This window comes from Phycodurus eques, chromosome 15 (genome assembly GCF_024500275.1).
Source record: "Phycodurus eques isolate BA_2022a chromosome 15, UOR_Pequ_1.1, whole genome shotgun sequence".
NCBI classification, from domain to species: domain Eukaryota; kingdom Metazoa; phylum Chordata; class Actinopteri; order Syngnathiformes; family Syngnathidae; genus Phycodurus; species Phycodurus eques.
This window is the reverse complement of record NC_084539.1, coordinates 3756328-3784019: the sequence shown is the minus strand read 5'-3', so window position 1 is coordinate 3784019 and position 27692 is coordinate 3756328. Positions and strand designations below refer to the sequence as shown.

Below are 27692 nucleotides of genomic sequence, written 5' to 3'. Positions count from 1 at the left end.
CGAGTCCACATTTCAAATTGTTTTTGAAAATCATGGATGCAGTGTCCTCTGGCGTAAAGAGGAAATGGACCACCCAGATTTTTATCAGAGTAAAGTTCAAAAAGCCAACCTCTGTGATCTTATGGGGGTAGAGACGAGTGTGATTTTATCCCCCTGAATAACACTGAGGTCCTCGGGATTTGTTGACTCGTAGGAGTGAATTGCCACCAAAATGATGTCATTGTTCTGTTGCTTTACTTCAGTTTGGCCATGGCATGGGTAACTTGCACATCTGGGAATGCACCATTAACGCTGAACGATACATACAGTACAGGTTTGGGAGCAACATATGTTGGTATGAAGCAACAGTTTGTCTGGGAAATCTCTGCTCCTATTTCAGCAAGACAAGACCAGGTTTTGCACGTTACATTGAGAATGTGTGGCGCATTATGAAGCACAAAATATAAAAACGGAGACGCCAGACTGTGGAGAAGCTAACATCATAAATCAAGCAAAAATAGGAAAGGATTCCACGTACAAAGTTTCAATAATCAGTGCCCTTCTACACTTCTACTCCTTCATAGTGAGATGTGTTGGATGAATTTTATGTATGCAGTTATCGCAATAAATATTGTTTTGTGCTCTATGAAAGACTAATCACATTAAAAGAAGTTAGGACACACAAAAAAGTCTCTCTTTAAATATGTTTTAGGATTTTTTTCAGAACTATGTCCCATTGTTTCCAAGTATGTGGTTTTGCATTGCCTTGTGGAGAACGTCACAGTGTATCTGTATACTGAAATGTCATCTTGAGAAGATCGTATATTTTGCTTTAAGATCATCTCTGTCAAATTACAAAGCTCTGTTAGGCCTTTGATCAAAGTCACCTTTGTTTGGAATCTCAATACTTGTTTCATGAGATCCCCTTCAGCAATGTACGGCAGACTGGAATGTAAGCATGCTGTTTCGAGCTTGAGAGCAGGTCAGTTGATTGAATTTGAATGGTCAGTATCATCCATATCTAGGGATGATTACATTTTGAGATAGCGGAAGAATTGGCAGAATGACACACAGAAGCATCTGTTTCCTCTTAAATCAGAAGAGAGTATGCATAAATTCAGGCACTGAACCCCCCCCCCCAAAAAAAAACAAAGATAAAAAAATAATACACTGTAGGTGGTTCAGATTCTCTTGTGCATGGGTCATCAACATGGTGCTAGCGGGAAGCCCCCAAGGACCACGAGTAACCCGCGAGCCTGTTCTAAAAATAGCTCACGACAGCGTTGCGTGTGATTTTGTGTGTTGCTATTCTGAAAAAAATATCACTACTTACCAGTAGGCCTAAGATGCCTCTAACGTTTTGTTGCTATTATTTTTTTAAAATATGAAAATGATATGATATGATATAAATATGAAAATTGGAAATGAAAGTATTTAAAAAAATAGTATAGATATACTTAGTATGTATTCAAGGGCCGGTATTGAAGCGCATGACCAAATCACAGCGTTCATAGAGACACGCTTGCAGCACAACAGCAATGAGACAATTTACCCCCAAATAATTTGAGCAAATTTGTTATTTCAGAAGTGTGTATATAGAGATGTGTAGCTTTCACATTTTAACCAGTACAGTACCAAATCCTGGTACCTGGGAATCAATACTGGTACTTAATGTTATCAATTTTCAGTACTTCTGTGTGTTTGTGTGGTAATACATACATACATTTGTTCAATTTATCATTTACTTTCCAACATATAAACTGACAAATATAACAAAATAACATCCTAAGTTTAAAACAAATGAGCAAAAGAGAATGGAGTAACAATAAAGGTATAATATTATAGTGAGTGACAAGCAAGATTTAGTACAATATCTCACAAATAATAATAAAGTATGAATAATAACATGTGCGGCACGGTGGGCGACTGGTTAGAGCGTCAGCCTCACAGTTATGAGGACCAGGGTTCAATCCCCAGCCCCGCCTGTGTGGAGTTTGCATGTTCTCCCCGTGCCTGCGTGGGTTTTCTCCGGGCACTCCGGTTTCCTCCCACATTCCAAAAACATGCATTAATTGGAGACTTTAAATTGCCCGTAGGTGTGACTGTGCGTGCGAATGGTTGTTTGTTTGTATCTGCCCTGCGATTGGCTGGCAACCAGTTCATGGCGTACCCCGCCTCCTGCCCGATGACAGCTGGGATAGGCTCCAGCACGCCCGCGACCCTAGTGAGGAGAAGCGGCTCAGAAAATGGATGGATGGATAATAACATGTGTGAAGCAAACTTATTTCCAATCATCTGCAGAAGGAACAAAGACAAACAGTAATTGTAATACGATACTCTGCTGTTTTGCTATTTTGTACCTAGTTTTATTGATTTACTAAAGATTTTCTTATATGAATGCTGGACTTTAAACCCATTTGTTAGACTCGCCTTGCTCCATCTAGCACTCCGTGACCCCGAAAGAGGCGGCACGGTGGACGACTGGTTAGAGCATCAGCCTCTCAGTTCTGAGGACCAGGGTTCAATCCCCGGCCCCGCCTGTGTGGAGTTTGCATGTTCTCCCCGTGCCTGCGTGGGTTTTCTCCGGGCACTCCGGTTTCCTCCCACATCCCAAAAATGCATGGTAAGTCAATTGAAAACTCTAAATTGCCCGTAGGTGTGAATGTGAGTGCGAATGGTTGTTAGTTTGTATGTGCCCTGCGATTGTCTGGCAACCAGTTCAGGGTGTACCCCGCCTCCTGCCCGATGATAGCTGGGATAGGCTCCAGCGCGCCCGCGACCCTAGTGAGGAGAAGCGGCTCAGAAAATGGATGGATGGATGGATGGACCCCGAAAGAATACTTAAACAGCCTTTAGCTGTCTGCTGCTCCTGCCCCGCCACTTGTTAGCCAGAAGCTACCTTCGCCGCTTCGTTATTTTTCCACCATACTTCCGATCCACGCCGGTTTGTCATGAACGTGAGTGACCTTGGTAGTACCGACCGAATTAAGCACTGATTTCGGCACCCATTCCTATGCGTATCAAACTAGTATCCCTTCAGTAGCCAAAAAATAGCTCTCAGATTCAAAAAGGTTGGTGACCCCTGCTCGTGGGAAAAAAAATAGCAATGGAGTTTACTGAAACTAATAGGTGCTTAAGTGCATTGTATGTCTGTATTTTACATTGTCTTTAGTTATGTATGTTGCCATGGAAACAGTCACATATTGGAGCTAGTCAGACTTAAATCTGTTCATGATGGACTCCCAGATCTTGTTTGTTAATGTTCTTACATGTCACACTAGTGTCCAAAGAAGTCAACACTGTTGTTGCGACTTTCAGCTGTTCCCATCAAGGGTCGGCACAGCGAGTCACTCGCATAATTTGTTGTGCAGTTTTATTTTATTTTTCAGCCAGACGCCCTATCTGACACAATCCACCCATTTTATTTATTTTTTTATCTGGGCTTGGGAGGGGCAGTTGCTGGGTATTGGGGCACTGACCGACAAAAGAGAGCACCATATACACAACCAGTGCAAATGAGAAGTTAATGGTAAGATGTAAATACAACAAAATGCTCTTTGATAATGATAGTTAGGCTGGAGTCTTATTGCTTTGAATGTGAGATCATCTATTTTTCCTTTTCTCTATACTTCTTGTTGTTTCATGGAAAGTCTGAACCAATTATTAAAGTAGTCAACGTGTCATCTTTAACACTGCCCAAATGACCCTTACAATCAACATCATGTGCCTGAAATCAACAGGCGGTGGGTCCGAGCAGCAACTGAGCACCGCCTAAACCGTGTGGAGATATCTGACTAAAAATGAGACTGGCAGCACGGTCATTTACAAAATATGATAGCCTATCCTCAAATATAACAAAAGCACAACAGCTACAGTATGCATGCCCATCTGAAAAGGTACTCGCTAACACTAGCTGACAAACAGCCTAAGTCTTCATGTCAAGCTGTCAGTTAGCTAACTCATCAAACGCCCTCCTGGAACAGAGAAAATTTAGAGAATAAACTGTAGCGTCTGCTTGCCTTTCAGTTGAAATGAGCATTTCAGTTAGAATAAGCACGGGTTGTGGTCGATCAACAACTGTCAGCTGTAACTACTCCAAAAACAAAACATCCAGCAAGTGTTTCACTCAAGTCTTCACCCCGGAGACACATGCTGACATCCTCCTCTTCCTCATTCCAGTCGCACCAACCCCTGACTCAATCACCAAAGATCTGCCTCACAGACAGTCCGAATATATAGAATTCCAGCAGAAATACATCTAACACAGTTACTAGCAGGGTCATTACAATACATTATTGCAAAGCATTCCCTCCTATGTTTAAAAAAAAAATGTATAGTACTGTAGCGACCCTGCAGTTGTGTTTCGTGAACTGGAGTTCGACTTTTACAAATTCCGACTGCCTTCAAGGCAATGAAGGTGTATGAATGTGATTGGATGAGTGAGTAGAGGGTGGGGCGACTGCATCCGGGGACAGGAGGGAGCTACGTTTATGGTGGGGAGTATGAGCTTGTATCTGTAGGCAAAAGGCAAACAGTTGTGCGAACAGTGGGTTGACAACTTAAAATATATAAAACAACATTGAGACAACATTGAACAACACTATCATCAGATTAGCGTTGAATAACAAAAAAATCGGAAGACGTTCAACCCTTAAGAGTTCTTGCACGATATGATGGTGTCTCACATGGCATTTACCAGGAACCACCAAATTTTATATGAAGGCATAGTTTTCAGATTAGTCAAATTTATAATTGTACGACCTTTGGGTTATTTGATTTTAGAGATTCTAGTCTATTTCTAAAAACATTTAACGAAGGAAGTTCAATGTATTAGAAAGTCTTATCCCAGTAGTCATCCTTCAACCTGTACATACCTTCTAATTTGGCCCTCAGACTGTCCAGTTGTGTAAGGGTCCCTCCGCTCTTGGTAGTTCTGGGACCCAAGAGCTGGAGTTGACTGAGTTTGGGGACTTCGTAAATCTTGTTCTTGTAACATTTGGTTGCGGGGTCCTTGGTTAGAATGCAAATGAAGGTGATGGGGGCTGTGAGACTGAGACCCCTGCTGTTGATGAAACATGTTGGCCCCTGCCTGGCTCTCGGATCTCCCTGCAGTAGGAAAGGGTCTGTTGTGTCCAAAATTATTATCCTCCTGTTGATTCCTGATAGTCAGAGGGGCAAGCGAGGGTCCAGGGGAAAAAATGCATTTAGTTCATTCACACTGTTACATGTCTGTTATTGACACTCAAAAGACAATTGAATCATTACCTGTCCGACTCATGTGCTCTGCACTGCAATGTGGCAACTGTTGGAACAATGGAGTTGGAGTATGGCAATGAAATGTTCATTTGATGACCTTTTTCAATAGCTGTCAGTTTTCCATCTCTCCATTGCTCAGTTGCTTCCTCCTCTTGCCCTCTGGCGTTCTGCAGGCTTTGCTCCTGCTGCCGGTTGCTGTCCTTGGCCAGTGCAGGATAGACTCCCAAGGATGGTGACATGGGACTTGCACTGGGTATCTGTGCATAGTGGGACTCAGGTTGCGGTACAGGGTACACTCCTGTGGGCAGAATGAGGCGTCCTGATGGGGGAACTGGGCTTGAAAGGCTTGTGGAAGGTCCAGAAGGTGACCCTGGCAGGGGAAAGCCCTGTCGGGGCTTTGTGGTGGGGCTGCTCTCTGGACTCTTTTCTATGACTGTGTGGAGCTGACCCTCAGTGATGCACGAGCCTTTGGCTGAAATTACAATAAGGTAAAATATCAATCAATCATTTTCTATACCACTATCCTCCTTATGGTCAGGGATGAGCAGGGGCCTATCTCAGATGATTTTGGACGAGGGACGGGCTACACCCTGGACTAGTTGCCAGCCAAACGCAGATAAGGTAAAATATGTTTTATATATTGATATAGCTGAGTAAGAGGCAGATTTGGCTCTTCATTTCTGTTCTTAAAATGAAAATATGCAGAGGACCTCTTCATACCTGTACTTGAGACAACTGGGCCACTGGAGTGATGATAGGAGCCCTTCTGCAGAGATCTGAGTGGAACACGATCCATTAGATTAAATTAGATTTTCACAAGAAGATAAAATTAAACACAGAGGTGCATATAAGTGTTGCGCAGGTGAAAATATTAAAAGAGCAAACGATTCGACTGTATCAGTGCACTTTTGCGCACCACCCAGCATTTGGCGGGGGGGGGGGGGGTAGACGAGGCTGGAGGTTCAAACGCAAATGAACCAATCTTTTGAGTAAACGTAATACATATAATCACTTCATGAACTTTGTTGCTTTCTCAGTTAAGTTGAGGTCAGCTACGAGTCTGTTCCCCTGAATGGTGCCACTCACGGAAGCTGACAGCCGTGTCTGCTTCGTGCGCAAAGGGGCCGAAGATGAGACATCGCCGTAATGGGCTCCGTGGGGCATACAGGCGTCTCTGTCTTGCTGTACAGCAGCTACAACGTTCTGTGAAAATACTTTGTCTTTACATGACACCAGACCGTGGAGCAATAAAGAATGGGGACCACTGCCCGAGAGAAGGAGAACAAATCAGCTGACCGCACGGTCCCACACTGCAAGTCAGGGGTGGTGCTAAGTGGAATGGCGCCATATGCAAGATCCCTCAAATAAATGGGTAAACACTAAGCAAGTTTGTTTTACTTTTTCAAAAATTTCCTAGGGTGAAGAATGACATTCCCTTGCAATGAAAAGGCATTTTGTATGTAACAATATACTCAATATACCTCCTCAATTCCACCGACACGCCTTCCCATGAGGAAGCAGAGTGTGGGTTCTCTGAGGCGGGCTCTCCTATCTCTGGGTTTGAGGTCACCGAGGTAGTTAAAAAGCTCCTCGGTTGCAGGGCCCCGGGGATGGATGAGATTTGCCTGGAGTTCCTAAAGGCTCTGGATGTTGTGGGGCTGTCCTGGTTGACACTCCTCTGCAACATCGCGTGGACATCGGGGACAGTGCCTCTGGATTGGCAGACTGGGGTGGTGGTCCCCCTTTTTAAGAAGGGGGACGGGAGGGTGTGTTCCAACTACAGGGGGATCACACTGATACGGGCTGTTCGGTCCTTGTAAGACCGGAGTCAGAGTTTGGTCCGCATATCCGGCAGTAAGTCGGACTCGTTCCCGGTGAGGGTTGGACTCCGCCAAGGCTGCCCTTTGTTGCCGATTCTGTTCATAACTTTTATGGACAGAATTTCTAGGTGCAGCCAAGGCGTAGAGGGGGTCCGGTTTGGTGGCCTCAGTATTGCATCTCTGCTTTTTGCTGATGATGTGGTTCTGTTGGCTTCATCAAGCCGTGAGCTCTAACTCTAACTGGAGCAGTTCGCAGCCGAGTGTGAAGCGGCTGGGATGAGAATCAGCACCTCCAAATCTGAGACCATGGTCCTCAGTCGGAAAAGGGTGGCATGCCCTCTCCAGGTCGGGGATGAGATCCTGCCCCAAGTGGAGGAGTTCAAGTATCTTGGGGTCTTGTTCACGAGTGAGGGAAGAATGGAACGGGAGATCGACAGGCGTATCGGTCCAGCGTCTGCAGTGATGCGGACTTTGTATCGGTCCGTTGTGGTAAAGAAGGAGCTAAGCCGAAAGGCGAAGCTCTCAATTCACCGGTCGATCTTCGTTCCTACCCTCACCTATGGTCATGAGCTGTGGGTCGTGACCGAAAGAACAAGATCCCGGATACAATCGGCCGAAATGAGTTTCCTCCGCAGGGTGTCCGGGCTCTCCCTTAGAGATAGGGTGAGAAGCTCGGTCATCCGGGAGGATCTCAGAGTAGAGCCGCTGCTCCTCCGCATTGAGAGGAGCCAGATGAGGTGGCTGGGGCATCTGATTCGGATGCCTCCCGGACGCCTCCCTGGTGAGGTGTTCCGGGCACGTCCCACCGGGAGGAGACCCCGGGGACGACCCTGGACACGCTGGAGAGACTACGTCCTTCGGCTGGCCTGGGAACGCCTCGGGATCCCCCCGGAAGAGCTGGATGAAGTGGCTGGGGAGAGGGAAGTCTGGGCATCCCTGCTAAAGCTACTGCCCCCGCGACCCGAGCGGGGGCAGTAGCAGTAGCGGTAGAAAATGGATGGATGGATGGAATATACTCAAACAAAGTCAAATAACAGCATATATGTTCAAGGATATTCAATAAAATAAAATATTTTTTTTTTTGCCATGAAGTAAATGCTGTTGTCTCAAAAATGTGTCAAATCAGTGTTCATTAAAGATGTATTCTTTCTGAAAAAGCCAAGCGCCTCACCTATTAACTGCCCGGGGTTGCTCCACACTGGACCAAGAGTTGGGCCTCTCGTGGTTTTTGATGGCTGCAAAGCTGTCGCTGCGTCGCGGCGGAGCAGGTGCCCCCTTCAGGTTCTCATAAGAGCTGTGACTTGTTCCAGGAGCCCATATTGCACCTACACTGTGCCTGTTTGCAGCCAGCACACTACTGCTATTACCTCCGCTGCTGTTGCCACGGTAACAGACTCTACCTATTAAAGCAGGTAGCAAGGGTTAACCAAAATCATTAATGCCCCCAAGCCAAAATGACCGCTTTCCTTAAAATGGTACTTTACTTGGTGGATCTCTGCTTTGCCCTCCTTTCACTCCTTCCCAACTCCTTGAATCACTGTTACGTAGTGATACAGCCGACGGAGAGCTCAATTCCTGCTCTTGAGAGAGCCCCTGCTGGGGATTGTAAACTGTCCGAATGTAACGCATGTCAGCTTGTTGCATCTCTCCACTTCCTTCTCTCTGGGGCACAGCTTCCAGTGAATAGGAGCGCTCGGGACTGAATGTGGGAGCAGAGGCAAGGTACTCCGGGATGCTGGAGCTGGTGGAGAAGGAGGAGTATGCAGAGTCTCGCTTGCTGTGGAGGTGGTCAATGCTGTTGGAGGACCTGGAATGAGACATACAGTATATTAGAGGATTTGAGTAAGAAAATAGCGCTCCTGCTGGGGACTCCATCGTTCTGCTGGGGGACTTCAATGCTCACGTGGGCAATGACAGTGAGACCTGGAAGGGCGTGATTGGGAGGAACGGCCCCCCCGATCAGAACCCGAGCGATGTTCTGTTATTGAACTTCTGTGCTCATCACGGATTGTCCTTAACGAACACCATGTTCAAGCATAAGGGTGTCCACACGTGCACTTGCACCAGGACACCCTAGGTCGCAGTTCGATGATCGACTTTGTGGTTGTGTCATCGGACTTGCGGCCGCATGTCTTGGACACTCGGGTGAAGAGAGGGGCGGAGCTGTCAACTGATCACCACCTGGTGGTGAGTTGGCTCCGATGGTGGGGGAAGATGCCGGTCCGACGTGGCAGGTCCAAACGTATTGTGAGGGTCTGCTGAGAACGTCTGGCAGAATCCCCTGTCGGAACCATGTTCCGCGCCTCCATTGCTGAGGCGGCCGACCGGAGCTGAGGCCGTAAGGTGGTCGGTGCCTGTCGTGCTGAAGAAGGAGTCCTATCAAGCTTTTTTAGCCGGTGGGACTCCTGAGGCAGCTGATGGCTACCGGCTGGCCAAGCGGAATGCAGATTTGGTAGTCGCTGAAGCAAAAACTCGGGTATGGGAGGAGTTCGGTGAGGCCATGGAGAAAGACTTCCGGACGGCTTCGAGGAAATTCTGGTCCACCATCCGGCGTCTCAGGAGAGGAAAGCAGTGCACCACCAACACTGTGTATAGTGGGGATGGGGCGCTGCTGACCTCGACTCGGGATGTTGTGAGTCGGTGGGGAGAATACTTAAAAGACCTCCTCAATTCCACCGACACACCTTCCCATGAGGAAGCGGAGTGTGGGTTCTCTGAGGCGGGCTCTCCTATCTCTGGGTTTGAGGTCACCGAAGGGGTTGAAAAGCTCTTCGGTGGCAAGGGATGAGATTCGCCCGGAGTTCCTAAAGGCTCTGGATGTTGTGGGGCTGTCCTGGTTGACACGCCACTGCAACATCGCGTGGACATCAGGAACAGTGCCTCTGGATTGGCAGACTGGGGTGGTGGCCCCCCTTTTTAAGAAGGGGGACTGCAGGGTGTGCTCGAACTACAGGGGGATCACACTCCTCAGCCTCCCTGGTAAGGTCTATTCAGGGGTGCTGGAGAGGATGGTCCGTCGGAAAGTCGAATCTCAGATTCAGGAGGAGCAGTGTGACACTTTTGTAAGAAGCATGGTAAGAAGTGTATCTTATTCGCTGCTATGGAGGCTATGATCAGTGACTTACAATGCGTTGACTCCGGACACAAATAGAACTTTCGCCTCCACGGCTTGGCAGTCGCGCAGCAAAATAAAACAGTGTGCACCCAGAATCTGTTCAATGTGGAGGTGCCCGTAATGTCAGATGCTGGATTATTTTTTTTTTTTTTTTTTTACAATATCAGGAACAAACCCACTTCAGTAATTTCCACAAAATATGGACATTCCAAAACATTTGAAAGCTCTGGATATACAACTTAAAAAATAATACCTCTAATTCAAACACACCAATTTTTCATGTGAGCCAAAGTATATGAACACGCGTGTAGTGACTCTGACCCAGTTGTCTGAACCGCCCTCCCCACCTTGATTTAACTGCATTCTTCCAAGCGGCCCTGCTGTGACACTGCCCCAAGGAGACACCTCGTGGACCCTAAACTAATTTACATCTCCCCTCGAAGTCTGAACTCCCAAGCATCAAAGGCCCCCAGATGTTTCCACCGGACCACCTGTCTGTGAATAGGAACAATTGCTGGGACAAGGCGACACCCGCTGGCGTTGAGAGGAACTGTTTTGATATTTCACGCACTCTGCAGAAATTTTCCAAATGTATGCCTTGATGTCTGCATCAGTGTGTCAACTTTACAAGTGCATTGCGAGATTTTGAGAATTGTTTGTCTTGATTTGACTCCAAGCAGCATGAAATGGGATTTGAACCATAGGCAGTCGATTTGCCAAAACTAAAGTATAAACAGTAAGTCCGATATGCTTGACCTCTGAGTAAAGAGCGTACGAAGTTGAGGTTATTTTATATTAATATATGATTTTAAACCCATTTTATCAAATTTGTAGACAAGATTCAAGCTGATGGGTGTGGTCTTCTCCATCCCTCTTCGACACGCCCCTGGGGTACTTAATCCTGACAGAAAGATTGTAGGAGATATAAAAGAAAATACCAAAACAACTACTGTACGAGCGACGTCAGCAACAATCTGTGAAGTGAAGATTTCACAATATATTGCAAAAGGTTGCATGAACGAAAATAAAGATGCAAATGACTCAGTTGTGGGCTTGCATGGCTTTTTCTGGGATGCACCCACACATTTTCGTTGATGTTACATATGATGGCAGCGGCAAAAAATTCATTTTGAATTAAGGCTACAAAACATTTTGTATGCCAATTTGGTGCAACCAAACTGATTGGGAAAGCCTTCATCATGCAGCAAAATAATAACCCAAAATAATAAATAAGTTAATTAGGGGAAGGACATGGAAGGTTTTAAAGTAGCCAAGTCCATCCATCCATCCATCCATTCTCTGAGCCGCTTCTCCTCACTAGGGCCGCGGGCGTGCTGGAGCCTATCCCAGCTATCATCGGGCTGGAGGCGGGGTACACCCTGAACTGGTTGCCAGCCAATCGCAGGGCACATAGAAACAAACAACCATTCGCACTCACATTCACACCTACGGGCAATTTAGAGTTGTCAATTAACCTACCATGCATGTTTTCGGGATGTGGGAGGAAACCGGAGTCCCCGGAGAAAACCCACGCAGGCACGGGGAGAACATGCAAACTCCACACAGGCGGGGCCGGGGATTGAACCCTGGTCCTCAGAACTGTGAGGCAGACACTCTAACCAGTCGTCCACCGTGCCGCCGCAGTAGCCAAGTCAATCTACAGATTTAAACCTTACAACCACAATTCCAATGAAGTTGGGACGTTGTCCATCCATCCATCCATCCATTTTCTGAGCCGCTTATCCACACTAGGGTCGTGGGAGTGCTGGAGCCTTTCCCAGCTATCTTCGGGCAGGAGGTGGGGTACAGCCTGAACTGGTCGCCAACAAATCGCAGAGCACATATAAACAAACAAACAACCATTCGCACTCACATTCACACCTACGGGCAATTCAGAGTCTTCAATTAACCTACCATGCATGTTTTTGGGATGTGGGAAGAAACCGGAGTACCCGGGGAAAACCCACACAGACACGGGGAGAACATGCAAACTCCACACAGGCGGGGCCGGGGATCGAACCCCGGACCTCAGAACTGTGAGGCAGACGCTCTAACCAGCTCTACAAAGACAAAATATTTAATGTTCAAACTGATAAATTTTATTGTTTTTAGCATCCATCCATCCATCCATTTTCTGAGCCGCTTCTCCTCACTAGGGTCGCGGGCGTGCTGGAGCCTATCCCAGCTATCATCGGGCAGGAGGCAGGGTACACCCTAAACTGGTTGCCAGCCAATCGCAGGGCACACACAAACAAACAACCATTCACACTCACATTCACACCTACGGGCAATTTAGAGTCTCCAATTAATGCATGTTTTTGGGATGTGGGAGGAAACCGGAGTGCCCGGAGAAAACCCACGCAGGCACGGGGAGAACATGCAAACTCAACACAGGCGGGGCCGGGGATTGAACCCGGGTCCTCAGAACTGTGAAGCTGACGCTCTAACCAGCTCTACAAAGACAAGATATTTAATGTTCAAACTGATAAATTTGATTGTTTTTAGCAAATAATCATTAACTTAGAATTTTATGGCTGCAAAACATTCCAAAAAAGCTGGGACAGGTGGCAAAAAAGACTGAAAAAGTTGAGGAATGCTCATCAAACACCTGTTTGGAACATCCCACAAGTGAACAGGCTAATTGGGAAGAGGTGGGTGCCATGATTGGGTATAAAAGCAGTTTCCCTGAATGGCTCAGTCGTTCACAAGCAAAGATGGGGCGAGGTTCACCTCTTTGTGAACAAGTCCGTGAAAAAATAGGTGAACAGTTTAAGGACAATGTTCCTCAACGTACAATTGTAAGGAATTTAGGGATTTCATCATCTATGGTCCATAATATCATCAAAAGGTTCAGATAAATCACTGTATGTAAGCGGCAAGGCCGAAAACCAACATTTAATGCCCGTGACCTTTGATCCCTCAGGCGGCACTGCATCAAAAACCGACATCAATCTGTAAAGAATATCACAACATGGGTTTAGGAACATTTCAGAAAACCAATGTCAGTAAATACAGTTTGTCGCTACATCCATAAGTGCAACTTAAAACTCTACTATGCAAAACAAAAAGCCATTTATCAACAACACCCAGAAACGCCGCTGGCTTCGCTGGGCCCGAGCTCATCTAAGATGGACTGATGCCAAGTGGAATAGTGTTCTGTGGTCCGACGATTTCTAATTGTTTTTGGAAATTGTGGATGTCGTGTCCTCAGGGCCAAAGAGGAAAAGAACCATCCGGACTGTTATGGACGCAAAGCTCAAAAGCCAGCATCTGTGATGGTATGGGGCTGTGTTAGTGCCAATGGCATGGGTAACTTACACATCTGTGAAGGCACCATTAATGCTGAAAGGTACAAACAGGTTTTGGAGAAGCATATGCTGCCATCCAAGCAAAGTCTTTTTCATGGACGCCCCTGGTTATTTCAGCAAGACAATGCCAAACCACATTCTGCACGTGTTACAACAGCATTGCTTCATAGTAAAAGAGTGTGGGTACTAGACTGGCCTGCCTGCAGTCCAGACCTGTCTCCCATTGAAAATGTGTGGCGCATTATGAAGCGTAAAATACGACAACGGAGTACATCAAGCAAGAATAGGAAATAATTCCACCTACAAAGCTTCAACAATTAGTGTCCTCAGTTCCCAAACGTTTATTGAATGTTGTTAAAAGAAAAGGTGATGTAACACAGTGTTAAACATGACCCTGTCCTAGCTTTTTTGGAACATGTTGCAGCCATACAATTCTAAGTTAAGGATTATTTGCTAAAAACAATAAGGTTTATCAGTTTGAACATTAAATATCTTGTCTTTGTAGTACATTCAATTAAATATAGGTTGAACATAATTTAAAAATCATTGTATTCTGTTTTTATTTATGTTTAACACAACGTCCCAACGTCATTGGAATTGGGGTTGTATACAGCATGCATTTTACCTGTGAAAGAGGAGACTGAAGGGAGTAACCCCTGAAAGCAATAACAATATTTATCTCTTCCCAGATGAGTGGAAGATTTTGAATAAGGTGGTCCAACTATATTTTCATCCAATTCACTTATTGTTGATGCAGTAAGCAAGTGGCCAAATAACCTTTGTCTTGATAGTGTGATCTTCTCACCAAGAAATTGTCAGGGATTTCGTTATCTTTGTGAATTAATATTTGTGATTTAAATATAGAAACTTTCTACACTCATTGTTGGCTGACTCTCTTCACGCAATCATTTGCCAAGTTACTGTACAGTCATTAAAGGCAGCACCGCTGACTGAGGATTGAGGACTCCCTCCTTCAGTTTCCAGTCTTTAGCTAAGCTTCAGTAAAATGTAGAGTCTTACATGTCTGGGCTTCACGTCATTAAAAATGGTTATTGTTAATATGAACCTGGAAGAGGAAAGCTGTTGGCAGGAGGAGTAGGCATGGTGAGGCGCACTGTGGGTGTGATGGCCCAGTGTGTGATGGTGCTGGAGGTGTGCAGACTGAGGAGGATCCAGGCTCTCCATGCTGCCTCTTGAGCTGTACTGGTCAGGACTCTTCCTCAGGTAGCCGCCATCCGACTCAAACCCACCTGAGAGGTCAGCGGTGGAGGCACTGCTCAACACACAGACGGATGCACATTTTAAGACTACAAATATATGATTATCATCTTGCAGTAGCAGGTAGTATCCTTTCCTGCATGTACAAAACAGTATTAACTTGATTAATGTTTATTCCTAAATCCTTAATACTAGTGACTAGTGCGTAATGTAGTTTTTCTATATCTACACATAACGTACAACTTCAATTAGTTTTAAACACAATAATTGAGTTCCCAACCTTAAATTTATTTTGGACTTTCTCTTATCCAAAAAGCGTCTAAATAATACATACCACTGGTGGTACTTGTACAACACTTTGAGAATCACAGGCATAAACCATTAAATATGGTCTAAATATGGTACATTAGGCAAATAGAGTCCTGCAGAGGTTACTCTCATTCAAATCAATTTGGGAACAAGTCAGCCCAAACCAACTAAATGTTATGTTTTAATATTTGTATAATTTATGTTTAATTTTTTGCTTGTTAATGCTTGTGTAGTTATTTACATCATAGTCTGGGGAATTTAAACATAAACGTTGTAAACGTAGATTCATTATAGGTCAGTTGAACTGTACATGAAAATGGACAGTCAAAAAAATTACCAACCTCAACCCTATTGAGCATATGTGGACTATTTTTAAAAGCCTATATGCTAAGAATCTACCTATTCTACCAAAATGAGTGGTCAAATATCCAACTAGAATCAATCAGAATTTTGTTGAGGACTACAAAAAGCATCTGGCTAAGGTAAAATTTGATCAGAGAAATTTAACCAAATATAAGTGGGAGCAGATGTATATACTGTATGTATATATTTGAGCCTGAATGTATACTTTTTACCCTGTGTCGACAATTTCTGCACACAATTCTTTTTCTTAAAACTCATCGAAGATGTCCGTTGTACAACCCCAATTCCAATGAAGTTGGGACGTTGTTAAACAAATAAAAACAGAATACAATGATTTGCAAAGCATGTTCAACCTATATTTAATTGAATACACTACAAAGACAAGATATTTAATGTTCAAACCGATTAACTTTATTATTTTTAGCAAATAATCATTAACTTAGAATTTTACGGCTGCAACAGGTTCCAAAAAAGCTGGCACAGGGTCATGTTTACCACTGTGTTACATGACTTTTTCTTTTAACAACAGTCAATAAACGTTTGGGAACTGAGGACACTAATTGTTGAAGCTTTGTAGGTGAAATTCTTTCCCATTCTTGCTTGATGTACAGCTTCAACTGTTCAACAGTCCGGGGTCTCAGTTGTCGTATTTTACGCTTGATAACGTGCCACATATTTTCAATGGGAGACAGGTCTGGACTGCAGGCAGGCCAGTCTAGTACCGCACTCTTTTACTACGAAGCCACACTGTTGTAACACGTGCAGAATGTGGTTTGGCATTGTCTTCCTGAAATAAGCAGGGGTGTCCATGAAAAAGACGTTGCTTGGATGGCAGCATATGTTTCTCCAAAACCTGTATGTACCTTTCAGCATTAATGGTGCCTTCACAGATGTGTAAGTTACCCATGCCATTGGCACTAACACAGCCCCATACCATCACGGATGCTGGCTTTTGAATTTTTGCGTCCATAACAGTCCGGATGGTTCTTTTCCTCTTTGCCCCAACGACGTTCACAATTTCCAAAAACAATTGGAAATGTGGACTTGTCGGACCACAGAAGACTTTTCCACTTTGCATCAGTCCATCTTAGATGAGCTCGGGGCCAGAGATGCCGGCGGCGTTTCTGGGTGTTGTTGATAAATGGCTTTTGCTCTGCATAGTAGAGTTTCAAGTTGCACTTATGGATGTAGCGACAAACTGTATTTACTGACATTGGTTTTCTGAAATGTTCCTAAACCCATGTAGTGATATCCTTTACACATTGATGTCGGTTTTTGATGCAGTGCCGCCTGAGGGATCACAGGTCACGGGCATTAAATGTTGGTTTTCGGCCTTGCCGCTTACATACAGTGATTTCTCTGAACCTTTTGATGATATTATGGACCATAGATGATGAAATCCCTAAATTCCTTGCAATTGTACGTTGAGGAACATTGTCCTTAAACTGTTCGTCTATTTTCTCACGGACTTGTTCACAAAGATGTGAACCTCGCCCCATCTTTGCTTGTGAATGACTGAGCAATTCAGGGAAGCTCCTTTTATTCCAAATCATGGCACCCACCTGTTCCCAATTAGCCTGTTCACCTGTGGGATGTTCCAAACAGGTGTTTTATGAGCATTCCTCAACTTTCTCAGTCTTTTTTGCCACCTGTCCCATCTTTTTTAGAATATGTTGCAGCCATAAAATTCTAAATTAATGATAATTTGCTTAAAACAATAAAGTTTATCAGTTTGAACATTAAATATTTTTGTAGTCTTTGTAGTGTATTCAATTAAATATAGGTTGAACATGATTTGCAAATCATTGTATTCTGTTTTTATTTATGTTTAACACAACATCCCAGCTTCATTGGAATTGGGGTTGTATAATCATTCTACCCGGGTAAAAGAATGATTCAAATCAACATTTAAAATCCTCACATAAAAGGGGGAGATTTGCATTTTTAAAGCACTTTTTGTCATATTTGTTAAAAATAACTGAAAGTAGTACCTTCATAAAATGATCGATGAATAAATCATCCCTCTCTAGCCCCATCGTGTATCTCTAATTAGATTTTTTTTTTTCCAATTTTCTAATTAGATTTTTAAGAAAACAAAGGAAGAACAACCATTCAGGGACAGAAGGCATGACGGACGAGGTCACTGTCTTGCGCTGACCTATTAGCTTGGGCTTCAAGATCTTTGCTGAAACTGAAACTGAAAATACCCACATCTGGAAAATAAAAAAGATGCCCATTCCTCGACCTCAGGCAATGAAAGGATTCCGGAGCGACTTTGAATTAGTAACATTTCATGCAAATCTTGCTTGCGGTTTTAAAACTGTAAACTCCCCCTCCATGTCATTCAATTCACTAAGACGGCTCTTTATCATTAAATCATTTTGCACTTAAAAGCATTTCCCCTCAAAGTCGAGCAATTCTTAAACAATGAAAACGCAACAGTAAAATTCAAGCATTTTATTGATGTTTGTAACCTTGCAACAATAAATGCTTGAGACATACTCTGAAAATTTGGTTTTGGGTGCTGTGCGCTGTGTGCGTGTGTGTGTGTGTACGTCACACTTTGATTCACCAACTCTTCCAACCGAACACAATGTAATTACTGCTTTTGAAGAGAGGGCAGTCTTTGTCTGTCGTTCTTCTTTCCGTGTCAGTAACTAACCCTGTTTCACGAACTTCAATCAGCCCCTCTGCCTCTATCCACAATTTCTTAGGTCTAAAGGCATTACAAGCCAAAACAACATCATATCCCAAATGGCTCAGATTGATATTAATGTAACAGTACAACAGTAGAGTCAGTAGAGTGCATGTATCTGCTGTAAGGGGTGAGATGTTGCCATGGGAGACCTGGAGGTGACGTGGGGAGGGAACATGAAGAATTCCCCCTCTCTTTGGGTACTAGCGTCAATGGCCCCGCCTAACAAACAGAGTCATGTCAGAGGCTTTCTCTTCCATTTACTGCTGTTTAACAAAAACACTGACGTCACTTCGTCTGATGATATAAATCTCCAGACCAACAGCTCCTCTTTACATAACAGAAATGTACAGTAATACACAACACCACACAAAGGGCCTGCTTTACTAAAGGTTTGCACATGCAGAAATGCGCGCAAACTTGACTGCTCATATTAAAGCTGACCTATTAACCGGTTACACCAAGGATGGGGTCTACCAAATCAGCAAAATTGCCGCGCAGTTCATTTTGCAAGTTCTGGGAGTAGTATATCCAAATAGATCCGTTTAGTTCGAGCAATTTTATTTCTAAAACCTGAGATGAATTCCGATGGATAATTATTCATCCCGTAGCACGGTGGGTGACTGGTTAGCACATCTGTGTCACGGTTCTGAGGACCCGGGTTCAAATCTGGCCTCGCCTGGTGGAGTTTGCATGTTCTTCTCGTGCCTGCATGGGTTTTCTCCAGGTACTCCGGTTTCCTCCCACATCCCAAAAACATGCATGGTAGGTTAATTGAAGACTCTAAATTGCCCGTAGGTGTGAATGTGAGTGCGAATGGTTGTTTGCAATAAAAATCAATTTGACATGATCTCAGGGATGATATGGGACCACTTACAGTCAGGAGTTATGCCATATCACCTAGAGTATGTCAAAACTCCTTTCAGCTCTGCATTTCTATGCATCTTGGTCATTTCAACATGCGGTGACAATTGGTGCTGGACTCTCCCAGAGCAGTTTTTCGGGTGTGCTCTCCCAAGTTTTAAATGCAATGTTACACACGATGGGTACATACATCCAATTGCCACGCACCCAGGATGAGTTAAATCCAACAAAACATGACTTTCATGCAGTTGCTTGCTTAATTTATTTTCTGTAAGCAGTTATAGTATGGGCGGCACGGTGGACGACTGGTTAGAACGTCTGCCTCACAGCTCTGAGGACCAGGGTTCAATCCCCAGCCCCGCCTGTGTGGAGTTTGCATGTTCTCCCCGTGCCTGCGTGGGTTTTCTCCGGGCACTCCGGTTTCCTCTCCCACATCCCCAAAACATGCGTGGTAGGTTAATTGAAGACTCTAAATTGCCCGTAGGTATGAATGTGAGTGTGAATGGTTGTTTGTTTCTATGTTCCCTGCGATTGGCTGGTTCAAGGTGTACGCCCGGAGTTAGCTGGGATAGGTTCCACTCATTAAATTAGCTGCTGAACACTGCGCCAAAGTTCAGTCGGGTTTAGACACAACACTCGGTGTGCGGTAGGCCTTAAATAGGGCAGTCTCCATCACTTTTTTTACACAAGTTGTGCACTATCTGTTACAGTGAGTGAACATGCAATTTAGCGCATGCTATTATGGATTTGAGTAAACCAGGCACATAGTGTAGAAGGGTACTGTCATCATAGGTTACAATTGCAAAACACTTCAGACCGGCCCAGAACACAGGTCTTTCCTCTTGCTTTTATCAGGCACCACAAGCCCACAAAGTAACACAGATAAATGACCAAAAACAAACTTAATTAGAAAGGAGGAAAGCGTGTTCTGTGACTCTCAATGAAAATAATTCTGCATTTAAAACACAACACAACAGGTGATTCACATGTTCCATGTCCACTCTGTTTAACATGGGATTAGGGAGACTTGTATAATATTAAACAGAATTGTCATTCGATGACAAGGAGAAATAAAAAAAAAAAGTTTCATATAACAAACAACACACCAAAAACGACTGCCATTTGATATATTTAGGATCAGAAACATTTATTTAAGATTGATGGTTTTACAGCTTTCACTGCATGTTGTGTCAATATATCTTAATGTTTTCCTGTTTTGAAGCAAACATACTCATGAGGCATAACTTCGACATCCATGGACAAATATTTACCCTACATTTAACATTTAAATCAACAAAATTCATAATTGAATTGCAATATTTTTTTTTCCATTTCCATTTTCAAATGATCTGCTCAAAACATTACATTCAGTGATAGCTATCTGTAGCAAATGAATAGATGTATTAATTGACATATAATCGTTATAAACATTTTGCATGATTGCATTTTGAATTTCATGTTTTGACAGCAAAAAAAAATAAAAAATACAAAATTGTATGTGAACCACGAGAGTACACATGGCCGATGTTCCATCCATCCATACATTTTCCGTACTCCTTTTCCTCACTAGGGTTGCGGGCATGCTGACGCCTATCCCAGCTGACTCTGGGTGAGGGGTGCGGTACACCCTAAACTGGTCGCCAGCCAATTGCAGGACGTATAGAAACAACAAACCATTCGCACTCACATTCATACCTACGTGCACTTTAGAGTCTTCAATTAACCTACCGTGCAAGTTTTGGGGATGTGGGAGAAATCGGAGAACCCGGAGAAAACTCACGCAGGGACGGGGAGAACATGCAAACTCCACACAGGGGAGGCCGGATTTGAATCCGAGTCCACAGAACCGTTAGGCGAATGTGCTAAACAGTCCTCCACCGAGCCGCCTGCCGATGTTCCACGCATTTTTAAATGTTCACCCAACACGTGAAATTGATTCAGACAAAGGTTTATATGCTACAGTATTTTACAAAGGCAGTTGTGTTTGTTTTGTTTTCTATATAATTTTGAGGTAGTTAACCAAAGAATAAAAATAGCTGTTGATAACACACTGACCTTGCATGGTAATTGTTGTGCCAGCCACTGCTCATGGTGACCATCCCTTCCTGGTCTGACTCCTGCTGACCTTCACTCAGTTTTGTTGAATGCCACGAGTGAGGACGAGATGCCGTCTCACTGCGTCTGTGGAGTTCATACACAGAAGAAATTGGTTTTGCAGCGTGAAACTATTGGCTGAGTTTCATTTTTGGACATTAAATTAAAGTGAAGAATGATTACCTACATTTACAGGACATTTCATTAGGTACACCTGCAGAAAGCGACCGTATTTTCACAGCCATAAGGCGCACTTAAAAGTCTTACATTTTCTCCAAAATGGACAGGGAGCCTTATAATGCAAGCGCGCCTTATGTGTGCACCGAGTTCCAACATCTATAAATGTTGTTGTGTGATGAGCGCTCAGCTTGACTTTTTTCTTTTTTTTTTTTTTTTTTTTACCGCTTGACTGACGGGAGCATTTCCTGCCGACACGCTGCTTATAAAGAGGAAAAGCAGACGTGGGTGAAGACAGCATTCGGACGTAAAGGGGGAAGGTTGCGCGTGACAGAGTACACTAAAGCCACGCACCCAGTAGGTATATAGCGCCGGGGTGTGCATTGTGTGCAAAACAACATCGGTTTGGCTAAGGACCCCCGAAAATGGCACCTATGAAGAGAAACGCTTACGAAGCACAGTTTAAACTGCAAGCTGTCAGTTAGGCAGAGGAACATGGGAATCGAGCAGCCACGAGAGAATTCAAGATCAACGAATCCATGGTTCGCAAGTGGAGGAAGCAGGAAAACGAGCTTCGCCAAGTCAAGAAGAAGAAGCTGAGTTTCCGCGGAAACAAGGCGAGGTGGCCCGAGTTGGAAGACCAACTCAAGCAATGGATTAATGAGTAAACAGCAGCCGGGAGTAGCGTCTCTACAGTCACCATTCGACTGAGGGCAATAACGCTTGCAGAAGAAATGAAAATCGAACATTTTCAAGGAGATCCATCTTGGTGCTTTCGTTTTATGAAACGGTGCCATTTATCCATCTGGGCAAGGACTACCGTGGCGCAGCAACTTCCAGCGGATTACAAGGAAAAGCTGGCGTGGGAGCGATGGAAGACAGATGGTGAACACAGCTTTACTAAGACTCGGAGGCAACGCCGGGCGAGTTACGCCACCATTTGTGAATGGATTGTGGATGCTTGGGCTAACGTATCTGTTTGACTGTTGTCTGAGCTTTTGCGAAAGCCGGCATCATTGCTGAACAGCCCCCCGGCAACGAGACTAACTCTGACAATGACGAGAGGGAATCTGGCGTGTTTGATGGAGAACTTGTCCAACTGTTCATTTTGGATACAGAAGATGAGGACTTTGATGGATTTGTGGATGAGGATTGATCAAAAAATATCATGAGTACCTTGTTAAATACTTCAATAAAGTACAACCGAACTCAGTTTTGCTCCCGCTGCCTTTTTAAAAACATTGTTTTAGCGTGCATGCATGCTACCGTATGTTTTAAGATAGCGTATGTTTTACCATGCCTGCGCCCAATTATACGGTGCACCTTATGTATGTGTTAAACACAGAAATAGACCCGTAACTGAGACTGCACCTTTTAATACGGTGCGGCCTATGGTCGTGAAAATACGGTAAGCAGAATTATAAATTCACAATGTACTTACTGAGAACTCTAACAAAATGTTTGCTATTGATATAGTTTGCAGTTTTCCAGAACTGCACTGTGTCAAACGAAGAGGTGTTTCCTTGGAGGAAGAGACATTCCTTCCGCCCCTCTCATTCAACTGCTTGTTTTGTTTGAAAGCAGAACTTCTGCATCTCTGCTGCCTAACAACATAATCCAGTTTTATATATGCAGTGGAATAAAGATGCTGGAAATGGGATTGTACAATGTACGTTTGTAGATATTTTCTTTCCCAAAAACATTTGTGAAGTAGTTCCCTAAAAACAAATTAATTATTATGACAGATGGGCATTTTACCAAAAGATCTACAGTAGAGATCAAATGTCAGGCCTATTTCATGCTGCAGGAAACCAACAATTCAAAGTTTATGTAAGGAATGAGAATAAAAAACATTTTCAGAGTTTGGATATTGAGTATTTTAATGTATTCATCTTGTGGAGTCCTCCCACAGTAACAAAACAAATATCCACAGCTAAATGGTGCCATTCCACTGGGATTTGACTAACTTTTAGACGGTCTTTACCTTTCTTTCTTGCCCAGAAAATGCTACATAAATTATCTCAATCAAAATATTGTTTTTACAAAGCTAAGGATTACACAACCAAACCAAAAATCCATTCAATATACACATATCTGGGCAAAAACAAACAGGATGCAACCTGTTGATCTGTTCTAAGTGAAGGGAATCTCCAAAGCATGGAAGGGAAATGAGAAAAATTTAAGGAACATTTGAAACGTGGAAACGTGTTTTAAAAACTGGAAAATTTGTCATTGAAATTTCCATCAATGTTCAAATGATGAATGTTCACCAGTCCTGTCTGCGTTGCTGCTGTTTACATGCTACAATAGTTAAACTTCTAACTGAAAACTCAGCTGTGGTAGCTCCACTGTGGCTAAACCAATAAATTGATTTTCTATATTCTCACATTAATACTAGGACATTAATTCCAACTGTTGACACAGTATAAGGAGAAACTGAGGTTTATAGAAAGATACTTAGACACGGCTTGAGGAACTGGGATAGAACATACAGCCTTTCAGTTGAGAGATGACAAATTTACCACAGAATCCTCAACATTGTAAAATTAATTGGAATGCCTCAAGAAAAATAACTCTATAGTCTTTGAAGCATTTGTTGCAAGCGCTCATTACATGTGATGCCATGGGCAGAGACCATCACTGATTTATGTGTTTGGACATTTCAACTTTGAATTAGTAACAATCTGGCTGATCCTTTTACTGTGCATAAAGAATTAAATCTATTATTACCAAAACTAGGGGGATTAGCCTGAGGCTTTCTCAGATGGCCCGTAAGAGCTGTGTGTGTCTATGTTTTATATATATATATATATATATATATATATATATATATATATATCAAATATATATATATATATATATATATATATATTTATATAAAATATATATATATATATATATATATATATATATATATATATATATAGGCGTAACGGTGGACAATTGGTGAGTACATCTGCCTCACAGTTCTGAGGACCGGGGTTCAAATCCCAGCCTCGCCTGTGTGGAGTTTGCATATTCTTTCTGTACCTGCGTGGGTTTTGTCCGGGCACTCTGGGTTCCTCCCACATCCCAAAAACATCCATGGTAGGTTGATTGAAGACTCTAAATTGCCCGTCGGTGTGAATGTGTGCGCGAATGGTTTTTATATGTGCCTTGCGATTGGCTGGCGACCATTTCAGGGTGTACCCCACCTCTCGCCCAAAGATATATATATATATATATATATATATATATATATATATATAATACACACATACATGTAACCTGTTGGTTAGACAGTGATGCTGCTCTAAATCCTCAAAGCATGAAAGGGAAATGAGAAAAATGAAAGGAACATTTGAAACCTCGAAAAGTGTTTTTAAAATCTGTCATTCAAATTTACCTCAATCTTCAAATATATATACACATCACAGTTCATATAAATTATTATACATTTATGGACTATTTCTTGCATTGTAGTATTTGTCTGCCCAAACATGAATATGAACTCCTAACTTGAGAAAATACTTTAGCCCTATTTTATGATTATAAGTAACTGTAAAACATGCATCTTTTGGGGTACGTGCTAATCTTGCTCACACAAATGCACGCACGCACTCACACATACACGCACGCGTGCACACACAAACACACACACACTTTGTTGTACTAAATGTTTAACAGTGAGTATTCTGTTGATAGTGAAAGAGGAGCTAAATCTACCCAATGGCCTCGCACATTCACATTAGTTTTTACTTTACTATTTGTTGTTTTCATTTATATGTTACATATCACCCCAACATCCAGCCAGGCCAGCATTACAAATGAGAAACTTACCTGGGAAAAAAAAGTTTAAATAAATAAATACATACATACAATAAATAAATGAACATTTCTGATGGGGGTTTCGCAAACCTTTTTAAAAAAGTAACTTTTACATAACTACAAAGTAATAATTGCAATATTAAAACAGAAAGCATCCAAATCTATAGCTGTGTTTTTTTTCTATACTGATTATGGAATTTTGTTTACATCAAAGGCAACAAAATTTTAAGCAACTCCAATATAAGAACAACCATCCCTATGACATCACATTTCACATCAATCTGGATACGCTCGGCTACTCCTTATTTATTCATGCAGACAAACAGGAAAAGATTGTATCTGCATAAGTACTTGTAGCAGACAGAGACGTGAAATCCTGCATGTCTCAGAACCTCATGAACCTACGTAATGACAGGACGTGACTGGAATACCTCAGTGTTTTATCATTTGTGCTACCAATATACAAAAAGCCGTCAATTAATTTTCTGTACTGTTTATGATGTGAGTCACTGATGGTCTAGTGGTGCAATCGCCTGACTTCGGTGCAGGCAGTGTGGGTTCAGTTCCCACTCAGTGACGGTGTGAAAGTGAGTGTGATTAGTTGTCCTTGTCTATATGTGTCCTGCGACTGACTGGCGACCAGTTCAGGGTGTAGTCTGCCTTCGCCCAAAGTCAGCTGGAATAGGCTCCAGCACCCTGTGACCCTAAACATGATAAGCGGTATTGAGAATGAATTAATATTTATCATGTTCAGGATTGATAGGAAGCAGGGAGAATGCCAGCTGATTAAGGGTGAGAGGCTACACCCTGCACCGGTCACAGGGCAATTCCTATTGGGGAGTTGGTTGGACTTTATGCAGTCGGCTGCATAAAGTTAGCTACTGTATGTAAACCACTATAACAGCAAAGGCCCCTTCAATTTATTGTTGAACCTAACCAATGAGTATAACCACTACAGCACCAATGGCCCCTTACAAAAGTACTAACGTATTTTCCCTTAAGTTCAGGAGTCAGTTCTGAAAATTGGGACATAGTAGTCAGAATAACTAAAACATGTATTGTACACTGACACTTTTAATTGGATCGTACTAAATAATTCACAGAGAGATACACACATCGTCTTCCAATAGATGAGTTTGTTGTTGCAAAAAGCCCCTTTACTTAGCTTGCTATAAAATAAATAAATGTGACCCATTATACCTGGATGTGAATCTGAGGACTCTCGAAATGAAGCCAGTCGCCAGGTTGTTGACGCTGGCCTCCGACGGTGACCGACACAGCGCCACCTCGGACCGGCCCAGCTCCGCTTTCTTCTGCTTCTTCCGGAGCTTCCTACGATAGAATACCTCCAACAATTCCATGGCCTTGGTCCAAAGTCCACTTTTTGTAGTTTATATTCACGGCTCTCTTACATAAACTCAAAATCTCTTGGTCCTCCTCGAAATGAACTTTTTTGATCAGCGCAATTTTGTTCTGCTTATTATGACACCTTTAACCTTTAGCCGTCTTCCTCATCCGATCAAATTTTATGTTTCAAACCTAAGATCCAGTCTATCATCTGTCATCGACGTCTACTAACATTGAATCGTACTATACTTTTCAGCAAAATTACATAGAAAACCCTTGCACATTGAGCCTCAACCACTGCGTCTCTTCCCCTCTAGTTCCATCCTGGTACTGGTGGATTCGAGAGAGTGGCACTGCTCTGGCCCTTGACCCTGAGCTTGTTGCGCAATTGAAGCAATTACGAGTCATTAGGCTGCCGCATGTTAAAAGCATGAAGTAAACACATCCAGTCCAGCTGGATGGTAGCAATGGTTGTCGTCCTGAGAGACAGAGAGAGAGAGAGAGAGAGAGAGTGAGAGAGAGAGGCAAAAGATGGAGACAGAGAGAAAATGAGTAGCAGGGAAGGGCAGGAGGATGGACTGAGATAAGAGTTGTTAGTTAGTTAGTTGTTAGAGAAAAGAGATTGTGACAAAACTAAAAGACTGATAGAGTGGTGTGTTTAGTGGTAAAATTTTACATGACACACTAGATAAGAAACAGCAGGATATAAAAACAGATGAAAGAAGCAATAATAAGAGAGAATAAAGAGTGAGGACTTAAATAAATTAACATTTGAAGGGGGAAAGATAAGTAATCCATTTTTATTCTGTGTTATTATAATTCACTATTCACAAATGTTTTTGCATGTTATTTTAGATGCTTCTTTTATCACCTTAATCCGTTTAAACACCTCTAATTTCGTTTATACAATGACAATAAAGGCTTTCCGTTGAGGGAGAAGTGGAATGGGAAGAATGTTGGAGACTGAATAATCTTTTTGAAGAAGCCTTGAAGCTGTGGGGCATGTGGTTCGTGCTTAAAACAAACTGTTGAAGATTTTCCAAAACTGTTTGGCTGGTTACCCAAAATTATAATAAAAATAAATTATTAAACACCCTTTTAGCCACAGCAACTTTATATGCTCAGCCTGTTTAGCTCCACAGATCTAAGGAATGGCAGGCACACCCCTTTTTTATTGATGGACCTCCAAACATGCGTTCAGTAGTAAGCACAGTATTCTGATTAGATTACTTTCATTGGATTTATTTCATAGAGAATAAAAAATAAAAAATCACATGCTCTGCTAGAAAGTGTGTTGGAGCTGTGCGCATGTCTCATTGGCCATGATCAACTTCCGTATC

At 43.0% G+C, this 27692-nt stretch overlaps 1 protein-coding gene across 3 annotated transcripts in view; it reads right to left on the bottom strand.

Annotated features, from left to right (window-relative positions):
- shroom3 (shroom family member 3) overlaps positions 1 to 27692 on the bottom strand; it is a 95353-nt gene that overhangs the window by 23308 nt on the left and 44353 nt on the right. The window contains exons 1-8 of one of the 3 annotated variants that reach the window (XM_061698167.1): positions 26206 to 26759; positions 20983 to 21108; positions 14545 to 14751; positions 8540 to 8862; positions 8227 to 8455; positions 5956 to 6011; positions 5245 to 5707; positions 4854 to 5138 (exon numbers count right to left, since the gene is read on the bottom strand). In XM_061698167.1, the coding sequence (XP_061554151.1) occupies positions 4854 to 5138; positions 5245 to 5707; positions 5956 to 6011; positions 8227 to 8455; positions 8540 to 8862; positions 14545 to 14751; positions 20983 to 21108; positions 26206 to 26366 (1850 nt within the window). In that variant the 5' untranslated portion in view covers positions 26367 to 26759. Of the gene's footprint in view, positions 1 to 4853; positions 5139 to 5244; positions 5708 to 5955; positions 6012 to 8226; positions 8456 to 8539; positions 8863 to 14544; positions 14752 to 20982; positions 21109 to 26205; positions 26760 to 27692 lie in introns of those variants that run through there. The other 2 variants (XM_061698165.1, XM_061698166.1) reach the window with 2 other exon arrangements.